We start from the raw sequence: 22,526 nt of genomic DNA, 5'->3' as shown, positions 1-22,526 counted from the left end.
TTTCCAAATAGATTAATTATCTGCTCCATTATCTTTCTGGAAGCTGTACTTCATCGTATCAGGCATATTTATCAAAAGAATTGAATGCCGTCCTGGGAACTGATTTGTTCAAGATAACTTTCATTGTAGCTACACTTGCATGTCTAGTGATGGTCTTACACTTGTGCTATTTTATTTAGAGCTGCAAATCTTTCATTTGTTTTCTTCACCATCTTGAAAGCTAACGGAGTCTCAATCACCACTCGTATCCCTGACTGAGATTTACTTGGAAAGGGGGTGTGGACGTATGAATAGAAAAATCATTTCAAATTATTTTAAAATCACTTCTCATTATTGATGCATCCCCTACTCCGTGCTACCCCTAGATGACATTTCTAAAGAATAGGAAATCAAACCAGTGAAGTTGTGCTTTGGGTTTGCAGAACTCAAGAATGTTAAACTAGAAAAAAATGCAATAATCATTAAAGACAAAGCACCAAGCCAAAACTCAGTGGGACTTTTTTAAGTTTAAATTTTCCCATGTCAATTAATTGAGCATCTTCCATCATTTTCCTCCCTAGAACTAAAAAAGGTAGCAATGTGGAATGTGGCATCTATCGTATTGTTTCTAAGTTAAGAATGGAAATATGGTTAGGCAGTAAGTGCCACAGACAGATGAACAGTTTGACATCAAAGTTGAGCTTGCTATCAAGATGGGGGAACACACGTATAGAATCGCAGCCTGAGAGGTCCTGCCGGCTTTCTGACTGGCAAATTCTGGATGCACACATTTACCAACATTTTAGGAAAAGAAGTCATAAATATCAATCACTTTTCGTAGCACTCTACCTTACAATGTTGGAATGAGCTTTGTATCCACCAACCCTTCTAATTTTGAAGTCAAGATGCTGGCACCACCAGATACATGGACATCAGTTGAATGGGCCAGACCAGTGACAGCTATGTTAGGGTGGGTAGAAGCACGTAACCACAACCCTACAACCAACACTCAGGTGCAGCAATGAGTACACGTGGGGACAGACATAAGAAGATGACTCTGAGTGGAAAAGCTCATTCCAACATTGTAAGGTAGAGTGCTACGAAAAGTGATTGATATTTATGACTTCTTTTCCTAAAATGTTGGTAAATGTGTGCATCCAGAATTTGCCAGTCAGAAAGCCGGCAGGACCTCTCAGGCTGCGATTCCATACGTGTGTTTCCCCATCTTGATAGCAAGCTCAACTTTGATGTCAAACCTATGTTCAAGATTGTCTGACAGGTCGGCAAGTTGGTGTCAAGTTTAAACGGGTAACCAATCCAGGTCAGGGAATTCTGATAGGAACCGTAACCCTAGGGATCTAGGGATACCAGAGACATTAGACTCAATGGAAATCTGATATTCATGGAGCGGTGAAGTCCCAGATCCTGAAAGAAAGGAGGTCATAAAAGTCAGAGTAGGACTGACCCAATTCTGAGTACTTTTGGAAAAATAATTCTACAGACTTTCCTCTACTTTCTTGAGAGTGGTCACAAATCAAGGACCTGTAGAAAAACAAATAACCACACCCGCACGGGTAAAGGGGCTGGGAGTTGGCCAAGCATTTTTTGAAGTTGGATGAAATTGTCACCGAAATGAAGGGTGAATGTTAGTTCAATGTGAAAAGGGACAAGTCTTCAATAGTGCTGAGTCTCACGTTCACCATTTAAAACCCATAATGAGGATCTTCTCGGGTACCATAAATGCAGCTCTTTATTAGGATAACACTCAATCTAGGAACTACTGAAGTCATGCAACCAGTATCTTTATTGTAAAGAAAGTAACTGTAAATAAGGACCAGTAACTTTAGGTCTGTGGAGGGAACTTTGTTTTTCATTTTAAAGAATTATAACAATGCAGTTTAATGTAGAAAATGAAACTTTTATATATTCTCAGGTAACTGCATATACATAATACCTAGCATTGCACTCTAATTATTTTTCACATCTTCAATGTAAATAAAAAATCCACAATAACTCAACCCTCTAAGTTTCTATGGCTTTTTCAACTTAGCCTCACTGGAGTTATATGGATGTGCAACTAGAAAATCAGCTTTGTTACTACATTTTGCAGAGGTTTTTTTCTTCCAAACAGTAAGGAAACCAATTTAGAAGTTTTATACCATGTCACACTTGTGCACAACCATTTAAAGAAAAATTAGGAGTTAACAATATAAGAGGGGAAAAAAGCCATATTTTCCACTTGTACCACTAGATGCGCATAGTGTGTGAATTTTCTGTGTGTGAGTAAGAAAAAGCTATGCTAGGAAAATGGCCTTTGCACTGCAGTAAAACTGTCCTGGATCTTGCTCTGATTCATCATTTAGAAATTCCTTCTTCTGGAGAAATTCAAGCATTACAATGGGTATTGAATTTGGGATTCAATGGCAATGAGACAGAATTTACTACCGGTATCCCAGATTCCTGCTGGAATGACCAAAGGCATATAAAATAGGTTAAACCTGCCCCAGGGCTCAGCAGGAGAGGTTACGGGGCTGATGGGGAGACCAATATGGATTTTCTCTTAAAGTTTGCTTTATCCATTCTAAGGAAAGGAAATAGCAAGTTAATGAAGTTAAAAAAAAAAAAAAAGATGTATTAGAGCAAACAAAATGTATTAGAAAACAAACATGTCTTCTCAAATAGCACATCTGGAGAGCCCAGGATTCCTGAAGTGGAAACAGCAGGGGGAAAAAAGTGTCCAAGAGATAAAAGATACTCTCCTGACTAGATGGGCGATGGTATGAGGATGAAAGTCGGACACAGCCACAGGTAATACAGGACGACAGGGCTGGGTGAGCAGACCAGGGGCACAGAAAGCTGATCCCCTGCCCAAGGATTTCAGCAAAACCATCTGAGAAACTAAGCGGAAGCCAAGTTCTCCTCTAGGTATTGGTCAGGATTTTGGTTCTCTTCCAGTCACCTCAAGTTATCTCATCTCTCAATAGCACGTATGAATTTACATTAGTCAGCTCCCCCTCACCAAGCAAGGGAACTTCACTCATCTCCTTTAAGGTACAACATCCACTCTTTCTACTAAGAAAACAGAAATAAATCAACATGAAGCTGTTAACAGAAAGGACTCAATTAAAAACCAGGCAAAGAAAAGAGGCCAATATCCAGAGAAATTCAGATGAAAGTTTTGAATATCATGAATAAGGAAAGCATCCCATAAGATCCAGATAGAAAAAACAGGTTACTTGCAAAGAAGAAAAATCAGGTCAGCCTCAGATCTCTTTTTCACCAATATTAAAAATCAAAAGACAATGGAATTTTAAGGAAAAAAAAAGCAGATATGTTATTTGCTTCCTTGGGAAGCAGATATGTTATTGAGTCAACAAACATTTATACACTTCAAAGCAGCAGGCATTGGGTGTTGAGATTTATATATAAATGACATTATCAGATTTCCAGGATTCAAAATATACTATGCATGCCTCTTGAAGTAAAATTAAAATTACTCAAAAAGGTAAGCAGGTGAGTCAAGATAAATAACTCAATTATGGAATCATTAAAGCAAAGAAGGACTACCATTAGACTTGGAATGTAGTCTCTGGATGATAGGAAACATAACCCATACAAAATATTAAAAAGAAAATATACATTTTTCTTTAGAATATGAGTAGATCTAAAATACAACAGGTTAAAAAGTGTGAGGGAAATTTGTGATAACACACAGTCATTTTACCTTGTTCCTTTGACCTGGAAGGAACTCAATAGAGATGATTTCATCTTTGATGTTGATAGAGAAACTAGGCTAAAAATGTCTTTATAAAGTCAGTATGATTAAAATTATTAAATAAAATAATCAAAGAAAATACAACTAAAGAAAGGGAACCAGAAAAAGGTATACAAAGCACAAAGTTTAAAAATAACAGAAAGAATAAAAATGCCAGTTATGATAACACATAAATAAGCTAAACATTTCTTAGGAAGAGAAAGCCTCAGAATGAAACACCACAAGTCAACATTTTACAAGAGACAGACCTAAAAAAAAACCCCAAAAAACTGAAAGTTTCAGTAATAGATAGTAAGTAGGGACTTTCACCCAATGGTTATCTTTGACAGATCAAGAAGATGTTAAATAAATATATGCAATGTCAGAAACAATGTAATTCATAAGATTATTTTACCACAGTTTTCCAAGCATAGTATAGGATTTACATTTAATGTGGTGGTATTCTTTTTTTCTGTTTTCTTCTATTAAATTTATGTAAGAATTTATTTCTGTCATAAAATTTATTGTGTGTATAACAATTATGCTGCCTTACATTTAAGGAAATACAGTGATACATATATATTAAAATGCAAGTACCCCAACAGACTGGTTCCAAATAGGAAAAGGAGTACGTCAAGGCTGTATATTGTCACCCTGCTTATTTAACTTATATGCAGAGTACATCATGAGAAATGCTGAACTGGAAGAAGCACAAGCTGGAGTCAAGATTGCCGGGAGAAATATCAATAACCTCAGATATGCAGATGACACCACCTTTATGGCAGAAAGTGAAGAGGAACTAAAAAGCCTGTTGATGAAAGTGAGAGAGGAGAGTGAAAAAGTTGGCTTAAAACTCAACATTCAGAAAAAGAAGATCATGGCATCCGGTCCCATCACTTCATGGGAAATAGATGGGGAAACAGTGGAAACAATGTCAGACTTTATTTTTCTGGGCTCCAAAATCACTGCAGGTGGTGACTGCAGCCATGAAATTAAAAGATGCTTCCTCCTTGGAAGGAAAGTTATGACCAACCTAGATAGCATATTCAAAAGCAGAGACATTACTTTGCCAACAAAGGTCGGTCTAGTCAAGGCTATGGTTTTTCCTGTGGTCATGTATGGATGTGAGAGTTGGACTGTGAAGAAGGCTGAGCACCGAAGAATTGATGCCTTTGAACTGTGGTGTTGGAGAAGACTCTTGAGAGTCCCTTGGACTGCAAGGAGATTCAACCAGTCCATTTTGAAGATCAGCCCTGGGATTTCTTTGGAAGGAATGATGCTAAAGCTGAAACTCCAGTACTTTGGCCACCTCATGTGAAGAGTTGACTCATTGGAAAAGACTCTGATGCTGGGAGGGATTGGGGGCAGGAGGAGAAGGGGACAACAGAGGATGAGATGGCTGGATGGCATCACTGACTCGATGGACGTGAGTCTCAGTGAACTCCGGGAATTGGTGATGGACAGGGAGGCCTGGCATGCTGTGATTCATGGTGTCGCAAAGAGTCGGACACAACTGAGTGATCGAACTAAACTGAACTGAACCCCAAGTCAGGGACTTTGTCCACTTTGCTTTCTGCTATATATCCAGCACCTTAACAGTGCTTGAAATATATTAAAAAAGTGAAGTCGCTCAGTCATGTCCAACTCTTTGCGACCCCATGGACTGTAGCCTACTAGGCTCCTCTGTCCATGGGATTTTCCAGGCAAGAATACTAGAGTGGGTTGCCATTTCCTTCTCTAGGAGATCTTCCTGACTCAGGGATTGAACCCAGGTCTCCTGCATTATAGGCAGACACTTTACCGTCTGAGCCCCCAGGGAAGTCTTGGAATATATTAGGCATTCAATAAATATTTATTAAATAATTAACACTTCTCCAGGGTGCCTTTACCCTACTGCTCTCCACCCGGGTGCCCTTTCCCAATAAAATCTCTTGCTTTGTTAGCACATGTGTCTCCTCAGACAATTCATTTCTGAGTGTTAGACAAGAGCCCAGTTTCGGGCCCTGGAAGGGGTCCTCCTTCCTGCAACAAATGGCAACTCTGGCGGGGACTCTTCTTTGCTGAGACTGACATCCTGACCACTCGGGGTACTCAGGGGCCAGCTTGCCTGCCAATGGACCAGACCCAGTGGCCACAACTGGGACCCTTTTGTCCCTGGTCTCCTCCTGATGCGGACAACTGGCCAGAGTGCCCCAACCGGTAAGGAACAAGAGATTTTATTGACCTCTCTCCCCTTCCCTCTCTCTTTCCTCTCCTTAACCCTTCCTATCCTTCCCCGTTTTTCTAGTCCTCTGGTCCTGGACGCAGGAATCTGGTCAAAGGGCCCTCAGCCTGAGCTGAGGATTGGAGACTGATCACCTCCTCTTGGCAGAGAACTCGAATTCTGGTTCTGGTCTGGTCTGATTTCTGGTAGGGCTGAGTTCCAGTCCTCCCTTCTCTGGAGGCCCAGGGAAAAGTCCCATAACGCCTGGGTATCTGCAGGTGGCAGGAGATGTCTGTAGAACCACCCCTTTCGCACCCCTCTCCTGCCTCCTTCCGCTTCTTCTTTTAACCTGGCTTCCTTTCCTCCCTTTGAAATCTTTGATGTTAGTACTTGGATCTGAAGTTCTGTGTCTCTATAGGAAGTTTTCTGAGAGACTGTATTCTTGTATTTAAGGGCTTCCCTGGTGGTGCAGAGGTTAAAGCATCTGCCTGCAATGTGGGAGACCTGGGTCCGATCCCTGGGTTGGGAAGATCCCCTGGAGAAGGAAATGGCAACCTACTCCAGTATTCTTGCCTGGAAAATCCCATGGACGGAGGAGCTTGGTGGGCTACAGTCCACGGGTTGCAAAGAGTCAGACACGACTGAGCGACTTCACTTTCACTTATAGAAAAATGGTCTTAATTTAATTAAATCTTTAAATAACAAAAGTAACATATATTTTGCCAACTTTCAATAAATGCCAGAAATTTCAGAAGTCACTGTCCTTGTCTATGAAGTATTAAAACCACATATTAATAAAAGTTCGGATGGAAAAAACCCTAAATTATTAAAATTTAAAATAGTGATCTTATAAATCACTCTTGATCAAAGAAGAATTTTAAATTTCAGATTACCTAGAAAAGAAATAAAAAGAATATTTGATATAACACTTCTGGAAGTTCACTGAACTAAATTAAAAAGTGAACTCACTGCCTTAAATTATATTGTTACTGACCACGACTAAAAAGTGACTGAAAAAGATAAGCTTAGTAATTTTAAAAGTTTGCTTTATCCTTTCTTAAGGAAAGAGAAATAATAAGTTAATGAAGGAATAAATATATTAGAGCAGAAAAACAAGATTATTAAATATATTAAGTGGTAAAAACATAAAATGTACTAAAAGTTTGAAAATATCAATGAAATAATTTAATAGAAAAAAGATAGCAACTTTCCAAACTTCAGTAAAGGAGGAAACATCTCCTTTCCTAAAGATCTCCATCTATGGGAATGATTGAAAAAGGGGTCACAGATTTATCCACAAAAAAGTATCAGGCTAGATGGTTTTATGGATTAGTTATTTTAAATCTTAAAAAAGAAATAATTCCTAGACTACAGAAATTGTTACAAAGCATAGAAACATAAAAAGCCACTCAAATTATTTTATAAAGGTAATATATCCCTTTCATTTAAAGCTATTAGAGTTAGGAAAAAACACAAAACCTTAGATATCAATTTCACTTACAATTATATATATACAAAATCACAAATAAAAGACTAGCAACTCATGCCCAGCTCTGTCTTAAAAGAATAAAACAGACAGCATAGGAATGTAGATTTACTTTTTCATAACTGCAAGGGCTATTCAATATTAGAAACTCTATTAATATTAATCATCACATTAATAGAAAAAGAAAAAATCACATGACCATATTGATCTGATATTTAAAATGCCATTTGAAAAAACTAATAAAAGTCTCTGACTTGTTTACATAAAAATGAAAACATTTCTCTCTCTATAAAGTATCATAAAGTTAAGAGACTACTGATAAATGTGGAAAAAAATTCTCAATAATTTTTGATAGCAAAGAACATTTACAACTCGAGCAAAAAAGAAAAATGTTGTAGTGGAAAAATGAAAAATTCATAGAAAAGAAGAAATTTATATGGCCAATAAACACATGAATTGCTCAATTTCAGTTGTAATTTAACAAAAACAAAGTACTTGATATTTCCTATCAGGTTGATAAAAAGATAAATGAAAACACTCAGTTTTAATAGGGCTGCTATGAAGCCTATATATGATGGAGCAATAATATGTGTTGGATGTATTAATAAATATGCTGTTAATAAGAATATAAATTTAGTAACTTTTCTAAGGGCAAGCTGGGTTATTTGGATCAATTAAATTTTTTTTCATAGCCTTATATTAAATAACAAATATATTGATTTATGATACCAAAACAATAACATAAGGATACAGAGATTTATTTAGAAAGCTAATTTGTACATTATTATCTATATAAGAAATGATAAAAATAATTTAAACATCCAACAACAATAGTGATTACTCAGTTATTGAATATCCTTTCTAGAAAATTCCAGGCAGATTCTTTACCATCTGAGCCACCAGGAAAGTCCCTTCTAGAAAATACTGTGCATTAAGCATTAAATTCATATTTTTGAAGAGTATTTAATAGCATGAGAAATGCTTACCATCTAATAAAAAGTGAAAAAAGTAGTTTAAGTAACAGTACATTCAGTAGGATTCCAATATAATTACTATATGTGAGATGCATGGGTATGTGTATTTGTGTGTGTGTGTGTGTGTGTGTATGTGCTTATTCAAAAGAAAGTACTCCAAAACAGTGTTCACTTATTGTGTGGTCAACTAAAGGTGACTGAAATTTCTGTTGTAACCCTTTTTAACAATTATCTACTTTTTTTTTTATAGTGAGCGTGTATTATATTTATAATGAAACTTTTTTTGATGTAAAAGAAAAAAAAGTAATTTTTGGAAAACAAAAAAAAGCTAGAGTATGCCAACTATGTCTGATGCAGTAGACAGGAACTTGAGAAAACCCTGGGAGATGGTGAGGGACAGGGAAGTGGCATGCTGCACTTCACGAGGTCGCAAAGAGTTGGACGTGACTTGGCAACTGGACAACGACAACAATGGCAACTATATCCACCTGATCTGGTTGTGTAACTTAAACTCTTAAAATGTCCATTTAAGAGCTACATAAAGCATTAGCTGCTAAAGTAAAATTAATTAACGTATATGCAAACTGTACATATCTATCATTATCTACATATAGTATAATACTATGGATATAATCAAGAAGAAAAAACTGTGCCTTAAATTATGTGATAGGATGTATTCAACAATATTGACTCAAAAAAATTCTTGAGCCCCTAGTCTGAAACAAATACTGTATGAGTTATTATAAATGAAATGGCAAACCAACCAGATATGGAACTTAAAGTCTAGACTAGAGTTTTTCAGTCTTTAAAAAATCATGACCCATAGGAAGAAGTCTACTTTACATCATGACCCAGCACATACACGTATGTGTGCACACTGGCTGTGAAACAAAATTTCCATCCACCAATACTCATATTTATGGCAGTAAATACGCCATTCCTCTGAAATAGTCTATTCTACTCCAAATCTTTGAAAATGTCAATTCTGAGTGACTAACTGGTTTTATGAACATCTAATAAGTTGTGACACACAGAAAAGCTACCCTCCAGGGAAGATCTCAGTCAGTACCTGGGACAAACATGATGCACAAACACTCAAATCCTTAAAATGAGAGGTTGGGTCCATAGAAAACTATGATTGTGAAATATCACACAAGCCACTTTATATCTGCTTAGACATTACAAGGGTTTCCCTGTTGGCTCAGATGGTAAAGAACCCAACTGCAATGTGGGAGACCTGGTCAATCCCTGGGTTGGGAAGATCCCCTGGAGGAGGACATGGCAACACACTCCAGTATTCTTGCCTGAAGAATCCCCATGGACGGAGGAGCCTCGGGGGCTACAGTCCACAGGGTTGCAAAGAGACGGACTCGACTGAGCAACTAAGCAGATGTTCCAAAGGACATTTGGAGGAGCTTACTTGGAGGCACAGTGCCCTAAATGCAGACAAAAGGAAAGGTTAAACACACACTGGGAAGTTTTATAGGATAAAAGCATCTAGCCTCTTCATTCTTGGTTAATCTCTCTTTACCATGGATTCACCTGTAAATCTTTCCCTGTACAATTACTCCTAAACATCCCATAATGTCTGAAATCATGCTTCCTATCTGCCTTTCCCATCAGACACAACTCTTAATTCCTCAGTCAAGTCAACTTTGGCACAGAGTTACCACCAAATAAAAGTTTTGTGGTTTTTCAGCTACTCAGTCGTGTCCAACTCTTTGCAACCCTATGCTTGCAGCACGCCAGGCTTCCCTGTCCTTCACCACTTTTCCAGTCCTGTGGCCACTGCTGAGTTTTCTGAGTGGTGCTTGCTCAAACTCATGTCTACTGAGTTGGTGATACCTTCCAACCATATCATCCTCTGTTGTCCTCTTCTGTGCCTGTCTTCAATCTTTCCCAGCATCAGGGTCTTTTTCTAATGAGCTGGCTCTTTGCATCAGGTGGCCAAAGTATGGGAGCTTCAGCTTCAGCATTAGTCCTTCCAATGAATACTCAGGACTGATTTCCTTTAGGATTGACTGGTTTGATCTCCTTGCAGTCCAAGGACTCTCAAGAGTCTTCTCCAACACCATAGTTCAAAAGCATCAATTCTTTGGCACTCAGCCTTCTTTATGGTCCAACTCTCACATCCATATATGACTACTGGAAAAACCATAGCTTTTATTATATGGATCTCTGTGGGCAAAGTAATGTCTCAGCTTTTTAATATGCTGTCTAGGTTGGTCATAGCTTTTCTTCCAAGGAGCAAGTATCTTTTAATTTCATGGCTGCAGTCACCATCTGCAGTGATTTTGGAGCCCCCCCAAAAAAGTCTGTCACTGTTTCCATTGTTTACCCATCTATTTGCCATAAAGTGATGGGACTGCCATGATCTTAGTTTTTTGAATGTTGAGTTTTAAGCCAGTATTTTTCACTCTCCTGTTTCACCTTCATCAATAGGTTCTTTATTTCCTCTTTGTTTTCTGCCATAGGGTGGTGTCATCTGCATATCTGAGGTTATTGCTATTTCTCCTGGCAATCTTGACTCCAGCTTGTGCTTCATCAAGTCTGGCATTTTGCATGATGTACTATGCATATAGTTTAAGTAAGCAGGGTGACAATATACAGCCTTGATGTACTCCTTTTCCTATTTGGAACCAGTCTGTTTTTCCATGTCCAGTTCTAATTGTTGTTTCCTGACCTGCATACAGGTTTCTCAGGAGGCAGGTCAGGTGGTCTGGTATTCCCATCTCTTTAAGAATTTTCCACAGTTTGTTGTGATCCACACAGTCAAAGGCTTTAGTGTAGTCAATGAAGCAGAAGTAGATGTTTTTCTGTAATTCTCCTGCATTTCTCTGATCCAATGGATGCTGGCAATTTGATCTCTGGTTCCTTTGTCTTTTCTAAATCCAGTTTGAACATTTGGAAGTTCTCAGTTCATGTACTATTGAAAACTGACTTTTTCCAGTCCTGCGGCCACTGCTGAGTTTTCTGAATATGCTGGCATATTGAGTGTAGCACTTTAACAGCATCATCTTTCAGGATTTGAAATAAAGTTCTAAGGAACTAATTAATACATGAATGTATGACTAAACTACCATGTACTTTGAAATTTTATTCTTCAGTCTTGGGACCAAGGTGACACAGCATGAGTGAAAGTGGATAATCGATGAGGGACATTAACAGGGTTTCTTCTTATTTTGTAGAGGAACCCTCCAAGCAAAGGAAAGTCTTTAAGAGCTTCTAATTGCAAAAGGATTAAAACATTCTGATAAATTAAACTTAAAAATAAATTACGTGGAAATATGGAATGCTGGAAACGTCAGTTCCTTCCTACTTGCTTGTCATCTTGTTTAATTCTTTCATCATCATGTATTCAAGACATTTATGGTTGCATTTACATATGCAACCATATGTAGAAAGGAGAAAGTACCCACTTCTGAAATTGGGAAATTTAAAAATAGTCCTAGAACCCCAGGTAAACCACAAAAGCTCTAAATCTCATAGTTTTTCTCAATGACCAATTTAAGTACTGTTAAAAGATTTCTTCCTGCCATCATTCACATGCATTGTGGGGCCATGATTTCCTTCTCTGGAATGTAAATTTCTGATTCCTTTACAACCACAGATGCATAGAGCACGTTGCTGCTGAAGTGCTGTCTGACAATTTAAACCTGGGAAATTACTGTAAAGGGAATTGTATGGAAAACAGGAAACCTGGTCCATGCCAAATAGATGAGGAAAAGAAAAGTAATTGATATATATAAAAATTACAGTGAAAATAGAGTTGCTATTCAGAAACAATCTGGTACTCTGATAATTGGTGAAGATAGGAAAACAAAACTGAAAAATGGAAGTATCTCCACATGGCTTGGGAGTCTCCATTTTCACAGGGTGAGCAAGAAGGTTCATTAGGTGAAAGACATCAGATAATGCCAGGGAACCTCTTTCTCACACAATATTTCCTACTGCTTCCCTAAAGGAGAAACTTCAAAACAATAATAGCTTCTATTTCTCACTCTCTCTCTCACACACACACACCACTGAGGTGTTCCTTCTTTGTTGGTAAGCATTGATGCAAGTGTTAGGCTTGATGCATACTCATGTATAAACTGGTAAATATTCAGTGGATAAATAAATCAACAAAGGAATGAATGACTGTGGAAAAACTATTCTTCATTGCTGCTTTGGCTTTGCTGTCTAGGGAACAGGCTGAGAGGTAACATGGAATGATCTAAATTATCAGAAGAAAGCTTCATGGAGATAAAAACCGAAGAACTCCATTGCTTTACGAAAGTCGTATCAAAACAGAAAAGGAATAATTTACCAATCGTTTATAATAATAACATTACACCCTCTCTTCTTAGTTCATTTACTGAACAAATGGAAAGTTTTCCTGTCAGCCTAGCTGAAGTCAGTGGTGTCAACTTATGCACTTTTTCATAAACACTCTGAGAATTAGCACCATGATTTCAAGGCTTGGTATGAGACAGAGAAATTAATGAGAGTCATAGGAGGACTGTAAAGTCACAGACTCTAGTCTGTGTCATTACAGTGTATTCAAAAGGGGTCATTCTTCCTGTGGAGAATGGCAGTTCCAATACTGCTGTTGTGATTGTGATCATTTTAGGATTTTCTTTGACTCAAGTGTTCTTGTTTATTTCGGAGAAGAGCTTTCTCTGACTTTTCTTTTTCCCATCATAACACCAGACTAGTCACTACTTAACAAGAACCAAATGATGTTAAATTTCAGAATGACTCTGAGTCAAAATTTTTCTTATGCTGAAAGAAAAAGATGGCTACCACAGCAACCTGATTGGTTAATTACAGTTAGGAAGCTGTGCAAGGGGTGGTTCTGGGTTTTGGGATCTGAACACAAATATGGTTCATATGGAGTTTTCATTGTCATCAAAGTTAAGTGATTCATGTGCTAAACATGCTAATTAAGTGAATTTTCATATCTTTTCCTCCAAACATATTTATTTAAAAAATTTCAGTTCCCAAAGTTAATTTCAGAATTTTGAGCTCTGCTAAAATAAAATGTATTCAACTGATTTTAAACAGCTTTGAAAACAGTTTAGGAAATCTGGAATTCATAGGCGTTTCTGCTATGGTTTTTCCTATGTTACATAAAAATGGTCATTTCTCCCATTGCAGTAGAAGAAAAGAATGTGATTATTGTAGAAACTGGAATTCTGGGTTTTTAACCATGATCCAACACAAACGGCTGTGGTTTGGGGGAACTTAACCTATTCTAAACTCAACATCCTGAGCTGGAATTAATTGCTCATTAGAAGCAGAAAAGAGTTCTTTTTTCACTCTAATGTAACTAAAGCATAGGCTTTTTTTTGACATATTATGGAAAAATAATGTGGTTCTGAACTTTCTTTTTCTGATTTTTGGTATTTAGGTTTGGGTTTGAGCCAGAGATAGCCTAACTTATTTGATTATAGCATAAAAAGAATGATTTTATTTTGACTTTTAGAGAGAAGTGATGAAATGATACCAGCATTTGGTTTGGGTTCAGTTCTATTGGGTTAAAAACAAATTACGAGTGATAATTAAAGATAATTTCAGCAGAGATTCTCTTTCTTTCAAACATCTCTCGTAGAAAAAACATCTCAACAGCTGTCACAGTGGCCTTCCTTTCTTCTGTTCCACAGGGAGTCGGCACAGATTGGAGGAGTATCAGCTTTGCTACCGATCATGTGACTACGCACAAAGTTTCAGAACATTAGTTTCCTCATCTGTAAAATAGAATTGAAGACACCTACCACATGGAGTTGTCTGGAATAATTAACATAAGGCATTTGCTTATAGCATCAGTGTTGATGCCACTGTTATTACTGAGCTGGCTGTAGCAACATTGAGTAAATAATTTACATATATTCTCTTTGTATTCCTCTCTCCCTATTTTAAATCCTTAACTAGACCCAGGTATTTCTTTTTCTCTTTTTAAATTTTTTATTTTTCCTTTGAAGTATAGCTGCTTTATAATGTTTCAGCAAAGTGATTCAGTTATGCATATATATATGTATTCTCTTTCAGATTCTCTTCCATTATAGGTTATTACAAGATACTGAGTATAGTTCCCTCTATACAATAGGTCCTTTTTGTTTACCTATTTTATGTATAATAGTGTGTATCTTTTAATCTCAAATTTCAAATTTATCCCTTCCTGGCTTTCCCCTTTGGTAACTGTAAGTTTTTTTTTTCTTTCTCAAGTCAAAGTGTTTCTTTGCTTCAGGATTTTTGCAGAGTTGAAAACAGAAGCTTCTAACGTTCGTTTCTGGTCTTTGATTTTAGTGCAAGCTCATTAAAGAGATTAGGTGTGCCCCTGGGGTCAGGGATGAAAGGAACACACTTTGGAAGGAAAAGTTTGTGTGGGGGAGACAGGGAAATAGATATTGACCTCCTGACCCATGGACTTTGCCAAAAGTGCCTTATAACCGGTCCTGACAGTTACCACCTGAAAGGGCTGTGGGCACCTCAGGGGTAACCAGAGTGAGCACGACTGGAAGACCTTCCAAATGCTCTGTGTGCTGTACAATGTCCCAGAACTCTGGAATAACCAAAGAGGTTCAACTCCAACAATGACTTAGAACAGTTGTCTGGCTAATGGAACATATTATTTCTGAACACCTCAGTACATGCACCACTTAAAAATTCCTCACCTTTCTTGAACACTTTACTGCATGCCAGATGCCATTCTAAGTGCTTTACATGTAATAGTTCATTCATGGTCACAATACTATATGAGATACTACTAGTGTCCGAATTTTAAAGAAGACTGAGAGGCTAAATAAATGGGCCAAATTTAGCCAGTTAGCAAGTGGTGTAGCCTGAATATGAACACAGGGCCCATGCTCTAAAATGCTTCCCATACCTGCTGTGTGTTGGGTCTAAAATTCAGTTCCTCTATCTGTGGGCTTAGGAAGACTGGGTGAGAAGGCACTAGTTTGGAGTAGCATCTTCAGGGGAGACTTCAAACAGTGCTGACTGAGGAGTCATGGACTGTGTAAGTTGTGGCAACTGGCCTTGGGCCACTGGGGGAAGACTTGGAAACAAAAGACTTCTTTTGAGGGAGCTGAGGGCCAGGCTGCTGGAGAAATCGGTGCCACCCCTAGGATCAGGTCATTACCCACAGGAAAGCAGTTTGACTGGGAGATGTGGGGTAATTTGGGCTCTGTACATAGAGGAGAGGTGCTGGAGGAGCTTCAGGCCATGATGAAGCAGCAAAAAGGTGTGGAGAAAATGCTTTAACAGCCAAGGCGCTCTTGCCCCTCGGTTTCACCAAGGGACTGTTTCTAAGGATGGATTCTATTGACTTCTCTCCTGTTCCCTTCTAGACTTCCCCTATGCTGCCTAATTTTTACCTCATTAGGGTTAAATCAAATACCTGCTTTAGAAAGAGAAGTCTTTCAGGGAATGGGAAGAACCTTGATGGATCCGATTATTTGCCCCAACTCTACTTCCCCCAGCTCAGAGTGATGAAAATGAACTACAGAATAGGTATTTTAATGGAGGACCATGAAGAGAGGTAACCTTGGACTCCTGAGCACTCTGGAGGGAAGCATGGACTTAAGTGTAGTATGATAATGAGGTAGGAGGGATTATGGGTCAGGAAACTTGGGGAGACATCCTTGAAGACTGAGAGATAGGGAGGGGCTATAGAACATCTCCAAAGTGTGTCCAGAAAAGGAGGAAGGAAACTTCCTTTTTGGCCACTGGCTCAGATGGTTCCCCTGCTCCCACTTCTGGGTTCATGTTCTGTCATTGCTGTTTAGTCACTAAGTTGTGTCTGACTCTTTTGCAGCCCCATGGACTATAGCCCACCAGGCTCCTCTATCCATGGGGTTTCCTAGGGAAGAATACTGGAGTGGGTTGCCATTTCCTCCTCTGGGGGATTTTCCTGACCCAGCGACTGAACCCCAGTCTCCTGCATTGGCAGGCTGATTCTTTACCACTGAACCAGCAGGGAAGCCCGTTCTGTGACTAGTACAAAGTTATTAGATTTTAATGTACTTTTTGTAGGCTAGTCCAGTATCTTACAACCAGCAATTTTTTTTCCTATGGGGAAAATCATTCCCAGGTTCCAGCCACCGATTTCTTACTGGTTTTCTGAAACATAGTTTATTTTTATGTTGGGGATTTACTGTAAACATGTTGCCTTCTTTCAAAGTAATACATGTTTAAAAGCTAGAAATTCATTCACATAATCTTCTTCCATATGGCTAATATGTCATCATGCTGTGAAAGCCACACTGAAATACAGGAGGACCGATGCTACCAAGCAAAAGAAAAAAAGGATCTTCAATTTTTGTCTTCTTTCCTAGAAATTTCACTACTTCCTGAAATCTAGATGAGTGAGTCCCAATCTTTGAGGTGGCATTTGAAGTTTTACCAGTGTCACATTCCATCAAAACTCAAGCCCTTCCAAAATCCCCCTAATTTGTAGACAGTATCTGCCTTGGTACTTCTTAAACTCCTCAGTTCAGCTGTTTTAGGAAATCAGGGGAAACACTCAACTGTTGATGGAGGGACACATTGGAAAGAGTGTGTTTATGGAGTTCAAGAGGGTCTCGTCAACTGAGAAGGTTAACTCTGGTAGGAGCCAAACTACAACCTTTGTGGATACACATATTTGATGGTTTTAATTCATTATCTCATTCCATCTTGTGAAGCTTTTCAGAATAGCATATGTACTTGTCACAAAACAACAATCCATGCGGCTACAGATAGAGCAATTCTTATCCAGGGAAAATGAGTGACTTTTTATCTCTTCAAAGCATTCTATTGCCTCTTTCTAAGGCAAATTCCTAGGTCTTGGGTAAATCAAAATGTCACTTGCTTATCTGAACAAACAGCCAATGGTGTGTTTATTTTTCATGAATAACTCAGTGAAGCCAGCTGCGTTCTTGGGGTAGCTCAAAGATACTGAACCAGTAGACAAAAAAGAAATCTTCCTTTTACCTAGCCAACAATGGCAGCAACTTTAATAATGATAATAGAATCATCTTTTCTAATGATAAACTTGAAAATATGTAAAGGGAAAAGTCTTTATCTCTCTTTTCTTGATAATCTAAGAAGATAAAGTTTATATCATTTTAAAAACTAGGAATTATAGTAGACAACTCCTAATTGTGCCCGACATCCATTTTTCCCTCATGACAGCAGCTTGATTTTCTTTTGGGGACCACTTCTTCACTTATACTCATTCATCAAATTTATGTAGGTGTGTTTCTACTTTCTGGTTCCAGGAGTGGCCTTGTGATATAATTCTGACCAGTAAGAATACTACATCTTTCTGGCCATGGGAGCTCAGGAGTGGACAGGTGACCCAGGCTGAGTCAACAAGCCACTGAGGACTGTATTGAACATCAGTTCTAGGACTTTCTGGATATACTGGGGTGAGACAATCTCTTTCTATAGAGTTGCTGGGTTGAGGCTGCTGATGGCTGTCTTATAGGGGAGTCCCTTGACAATGGTCCCAACAGAGAGAAGCACAAAAGTTATTCTCCTAATAACGAGCTCCTAATGGCCTGTGGGAAGGAGTAGGACCCAGCTTTGCCTGAAGTCAGATACACCTATGGACCTTAAAGTTATGTAAGCCAACAAAGTTTCTGTTTTTGCTTAGGCCAGTTTGAATGAGGTTTCTGTTGCAACTTAACAGCCACTGACTAATCCATAATTGTTTTTAAATGTCCCTAGTTTTTAACAGATGCCTGCCAGGAGAAAGAGAAGAAAAAATATGAACGAGCCTCAATTCTGGTATTGGACCACTAGACAGAGGGAGCTCATCTCTCTTATCCCTTGTTTAGAACATGACCTTCTGATGGGTTTTGTACTTGTGTGGCTATTACACATTCCATCTTAAATCTCCTCCTAAGCCAGCTAGCACGATCTTAGCATCTTGACCTCCCTTTCCTCTGACTACAGGATTCACCAGATGTGTCCCTCACTGTTAAGACAGCTGCCAAGTATGTTCCTTTGAGTTGGTTTCTAAATCATCTTCATATTAGAAGAAACAAATCTTTCAGAATGTTTTTATTTCTTCACCCAACCATCTCTGTTCCAACCATGACCTACGTGAACTAATCCCCTTTGTCAAAACACAGAGTGCTATGTCTTTGACAATGGAAACCAGCCTCCCTCCCTCCCACCCTCTTATAGGTAAATATTCTTCCAATTTAGCCAAAGAATTAAAAAGAGGAAAGGGATATAATACATGCCATGTAACTCTTGAAAAAAGATAGTAATAACGGTACTAAAATTTTTAGAAAACTTTAGAACCATCCCATTTCCAAAGTTACTTACAGGATATTCACGCTGCTGTTAAATAAGCAGATAATTTTTATCTGCTAATAATAATAATGTTTAAAAGCCCAACAACAATAAACCATAGCCTGTGGCCAGATGACTGTGACAGTCTTTACAAGTTTTACAGAACATAAAATGCCAGCAGATATCAGGTATTATGTTATTATGTTTTCTTTTGGCAGAAGAGAAAAGTTCTCAGCTAGCCTATCTGGCTCACTTAATTGGGCCTATAAAAACTTGCCAGTCATCTCACTCACAGCCATTGAATTTCCCTCTACTTGTTCTTTACAGCTTTTCAGAGCCTAGATGGGAACACAGATACAAAACAGACTTGCTGAAAAGGTTTTTTAAGGTCTCATGTCCATATTTACAAACCTTGCAATCTGTGTGTATTCATTTATTTTAACACAAATGAAGTGAATAAATCAAGACCTCCTTTGGGAAAAAGAAAAACCTGTGTGTTTGAGGAGAAAAGAACAAAATGTAGGACTGAGGCAACTTCCAAATGCTCTCTATCGCTTTCCCAGCACCCCTCACACACACCCTGCCTTCAACAGAATTAACTGCTTTCTCTGCACTCATTTAGAAGATAGTATCACTCTACACGAGAGCATTTCTCACGTAGATTAATGTCCCTTTTCTTGGTTTTGGCTTAGATGTCTGTATTCCTGGCTAGACTGTGAGTTCCTCCAATAGAGACAATACATTTTTGTTTACCAGTACTGGGCCTACACCAAGACTGAGAAAATGTTGATTAAAATTGAATAGGAGACACAGAAAAAGGAAAAGGAAAAGAGAGATGTAAGAGCAAGGGTGAACCCAAGAGAACACTAAGAGAAATCCTTGGCTCTGGCCCACTGAGCAGGTGTAACATCGGTAGAGAACTACCCACAAGATGGCTGGGAAGATTCAGAAAGTCAGAGGGGGAGCCAAAGCAAGGGGTGTAGTTCCACTGATACAAATACATTTTAAAAATATCAAGGAGCAGCCTTTCTTAAAAGCGTGCTCCAAAATTTCTCAAGGATTTTCTCTCAAGTTTCTAATAAACAACCTGCATAATTCTGAACATTTCTTGTTCAGAAACGGACAGTTATATCATGATGCCTGGTGAAAAGTCATTGCAAACTGCATCCTAATTTAAGAGATGTGAAAAAAAAAATAAAACTGCCAAAAATATGAATAGAAACTAATAATCTCTTTTCAGTGATTCATAGATCCTAATACTCTTTCCATGATTGTTTTAATCATTTTGGCTTTGAAAACTTTTGTGAGCATTCTTTCATTCTTTCTGACCTATCTTAAAAGTAGTTATTAGGTAACTTATTCTTCTAATTTTTTTCTCAATCGATCCAAAGTTCTCCAGTATAGTGTGACTCTTGGGAGTTTCTCTCAGACGTCTCAATCTGAGGTATTGGGAGCTAGAGGAATTCTGAGTCCATGAAAGTATTTTTTGATGATGCGGGTCCATGTAATGATTTTGTTAGAGAAGTTGAACTACTTCAGTATTTACTGAAGAAACTGGAATCAATGTCCTATTTTTAAAAACTTGTGGGTCAGAAAGCCTGATGGAGAAGCACCTAGGAGCCCTCTTTTGGGCTCCATCCCTCCTCTTCATAGACTGTTTTTCAGTTTTTAACAGGCACCCTTGGTGATGCTGAAGACTAGCCAATCTAGGAACCACAGTCTCATAAAAGCTGTCTTGTTGGGTCTGGCTGACCGGCAGAAATGAAAGACTAAATTTCTAAACATGCTTTCCTGGATCTCTCAAAAAGTAGCAAGACAATGGTGCAATTCTCAGGTCCATGTTGGACAATAGGTAATAGTGTTTTTCCATGGCTTGTGGAAAGGACAGGAAATGATGCTGATATTCTAATCCCTGGTTTGGAATATCACAGCCAGTCTCACAAAGGGCCACTCAGCTTTTATGACAGTGCATTTCCCAAGAATCCTTTTGGGAAGCTGTAGTCCCCAGTTGTTTGGGAAATGTAAAATCAGTCACTTCTGGCAAAGCTCAACACACCTGAGCATGGGAAACACAAATTAGAGAGATACTCTTTCACTCACTAGATTGTTCATCTGGTTACACATTTGCCTGGCACAGAAACAGAATCAAATAGGGAGGACCTGAGTGCGTAGTCATCCAGCTCAGGCTTGGTAAATCAGAGGAAACTTTAAGTCTCATGACTGTTAATAATTTTCATCCTTTCAACTTGATGTCAGGAGATCATATAAAATAAGGTTCAAACAACCAGGACTGCTTTATCTATTGCAAAATTATTTATCTTACTTTGCTCATAGGAAATCATATTGGTTTTGAGAAGAAAGACTTTTCAATGCATTGGACATGGAGTTCTGCTTTGGTTCTGGTAGAAACAACTTCCCTTTATCATCTGTTTGATTGAGAGAGGACAGTCTTATGTGTAGAGTCTTCCATCAAAGTAAATAAGTCAGTCTTGATTAAGGCTGAAATGAAGTGAATTGTTATAGATTGTTATTCTATGAAAATCTTTTGCTTCTGTTCAGTTCAGTTCAGTTCAGTTGCTCAGTCGTGTCTGACTCTTAGCGACCCCATGAATCGCAGCATGCCAGGCCTCCCTATCCATCACCAACTCCCGGAGTCCACCCAAACCCATGTCCATCAAGTCGATGATGCCATCCAGCCATCTCATCCTCTGTTGTCCCCTTCTCCTCCTGCCCCCATCCCTCCCAGCATCATTGGTCTTTTCCAGTGAGTCAATCCTTCACATAAGGTGGCCAAAGTATTGGAGTTTCAGCTTTAGCATCAGTCCTTCCAATGAACACCCAGGACTGATCTCCTTTAGAATGGACTGGTTGGATCTCCTTGCAGTCCAAGGGACTCTCAAGAGTCTTCTCCAACACCACAGTTCAAAAACATCAATTCTTTGGCGCTCAGCTTTCTTCACAGTCCAACTCTCACATCCATACATGACCATTGGAAAAACCATAGCCTTGACTAACGGACTTTTGTTGGCAAAGTAGTCTCTGCTTTTGAATATGCTATCTAGGTTGGTCATAACTTTCCTTCCAAGGAGTAAGTGTCTGCTAATTTCATGGCTGCAATCACCATCTGCAGTGATTTTGGAGCCCCCCAAAATAAAGTCTGACACTGTTTCCACTGTTTCCCCATCTATTTGCCATGAAGTGATGGGACCAGATGCCATGATCTTAGTTTTCTGAATGTTGAGCTTTAAGCCAACTTTTTCACTCTCCTCTTTCACTTTCATCAAGAGGCTTTTCAGTTCCTCTTCACTTTCTGCCATAAGGGTGGTATCATCTGTATATCTGAGGTTATTGATATTTCTCTCAGCAATCTTGCTTCTGTTACTGAGAGTCTAAAGAACTAGTTGCTCCATCACAGTCAATGCTATTCTGCTTAATCCTAATATTGATAATAAAACCAATAAATAGTTATTTCTTCTGATCTGTAGTCACAGGATGCTTATCTCTGGAAAAGACCGAAGCTATTTGCTTGGCGATCACTAGTCCATACTGTGTACTTCTGATAAGTGTTTTTAAACTCTGCCATACAAGGTAGAATCTACTGGGCTAAGAAATATCAGTTGCTGTGCACAACAGTGATAGATGCTGAGACTGACTTTTGGACCGCTGTGTAAAAGCACTAGGTTTCATGCATGAGAAACCACACTATCCAAGTAAAAACTAGAGAGAATCAGCTCAGTGGTTGGACTCTACTCTCCCAACCCTGACCTCATGAACACAAATGTGGGTGTTAAAATCAAGAAAGGAAACTTTCCTTTAAAAGATCAGTCCTTCAAAAGAGATGGTGTGGTCACCATGGATAAGATG

At 38.6% G+C, this 22,526-nt stretch overlaps 1 protein-coding gene across 13 annotated transcripts in view; it reads right to left on the bottom strand.

Moving 5' to 3' along the window:
* The window catches only part of PARD3B (par-3 family cell polarity regulator beta), a 1,164,360-nt gene that overhangs the window by 111,564 nt on the left and 1,030,270 nt on the right, over window positions 1-22,526 (bottom strand). Inside the window, exon 23 of one of the 13 annotated variants that reach the window (XM_055573209.1) lies at window positions 9,764-9,832. The exons of 11 other annotated variants lie outside the window; for them this stretch is intronic. In XM_055573209.1, coding sequence (XP_055429184.1) covers window positions 9,779-9,832 — 54 coding nt within the window. In that variant the 3' untranslated portion in view covers window positions 9,764-9,778. Of the gene's footprint in view, window positions 1-9,763; window positions 9,833-13,704; window positions 14,126-22,526 lie in introns of those variants that run through there. One more of the 13 variants, XM_055573210.1, reaches the window with a different exon arrangement.

The sequence above is a fragment of the Bubalus kerabau genome, chromosome 3 (assembly GCF_029407905.1).
Source record: "Bubalus kerabau isolate K-KA32 ecotype Philippines breed swamp buffalo chromosome 3, PCC_UOA_SB_1v2, whole genome shotgun sequence".
Lineage (NCBI taxonomy): Eukaryota > Metazoa > Chordata > Mammalia > Artiodactyla > Bovidae > Bubalus > Bubalus kerabau.
Note: the sequence above shows the minus strand (reverse complement) of the source record. Positions and strands in the feature narration are given on the sequence as shown.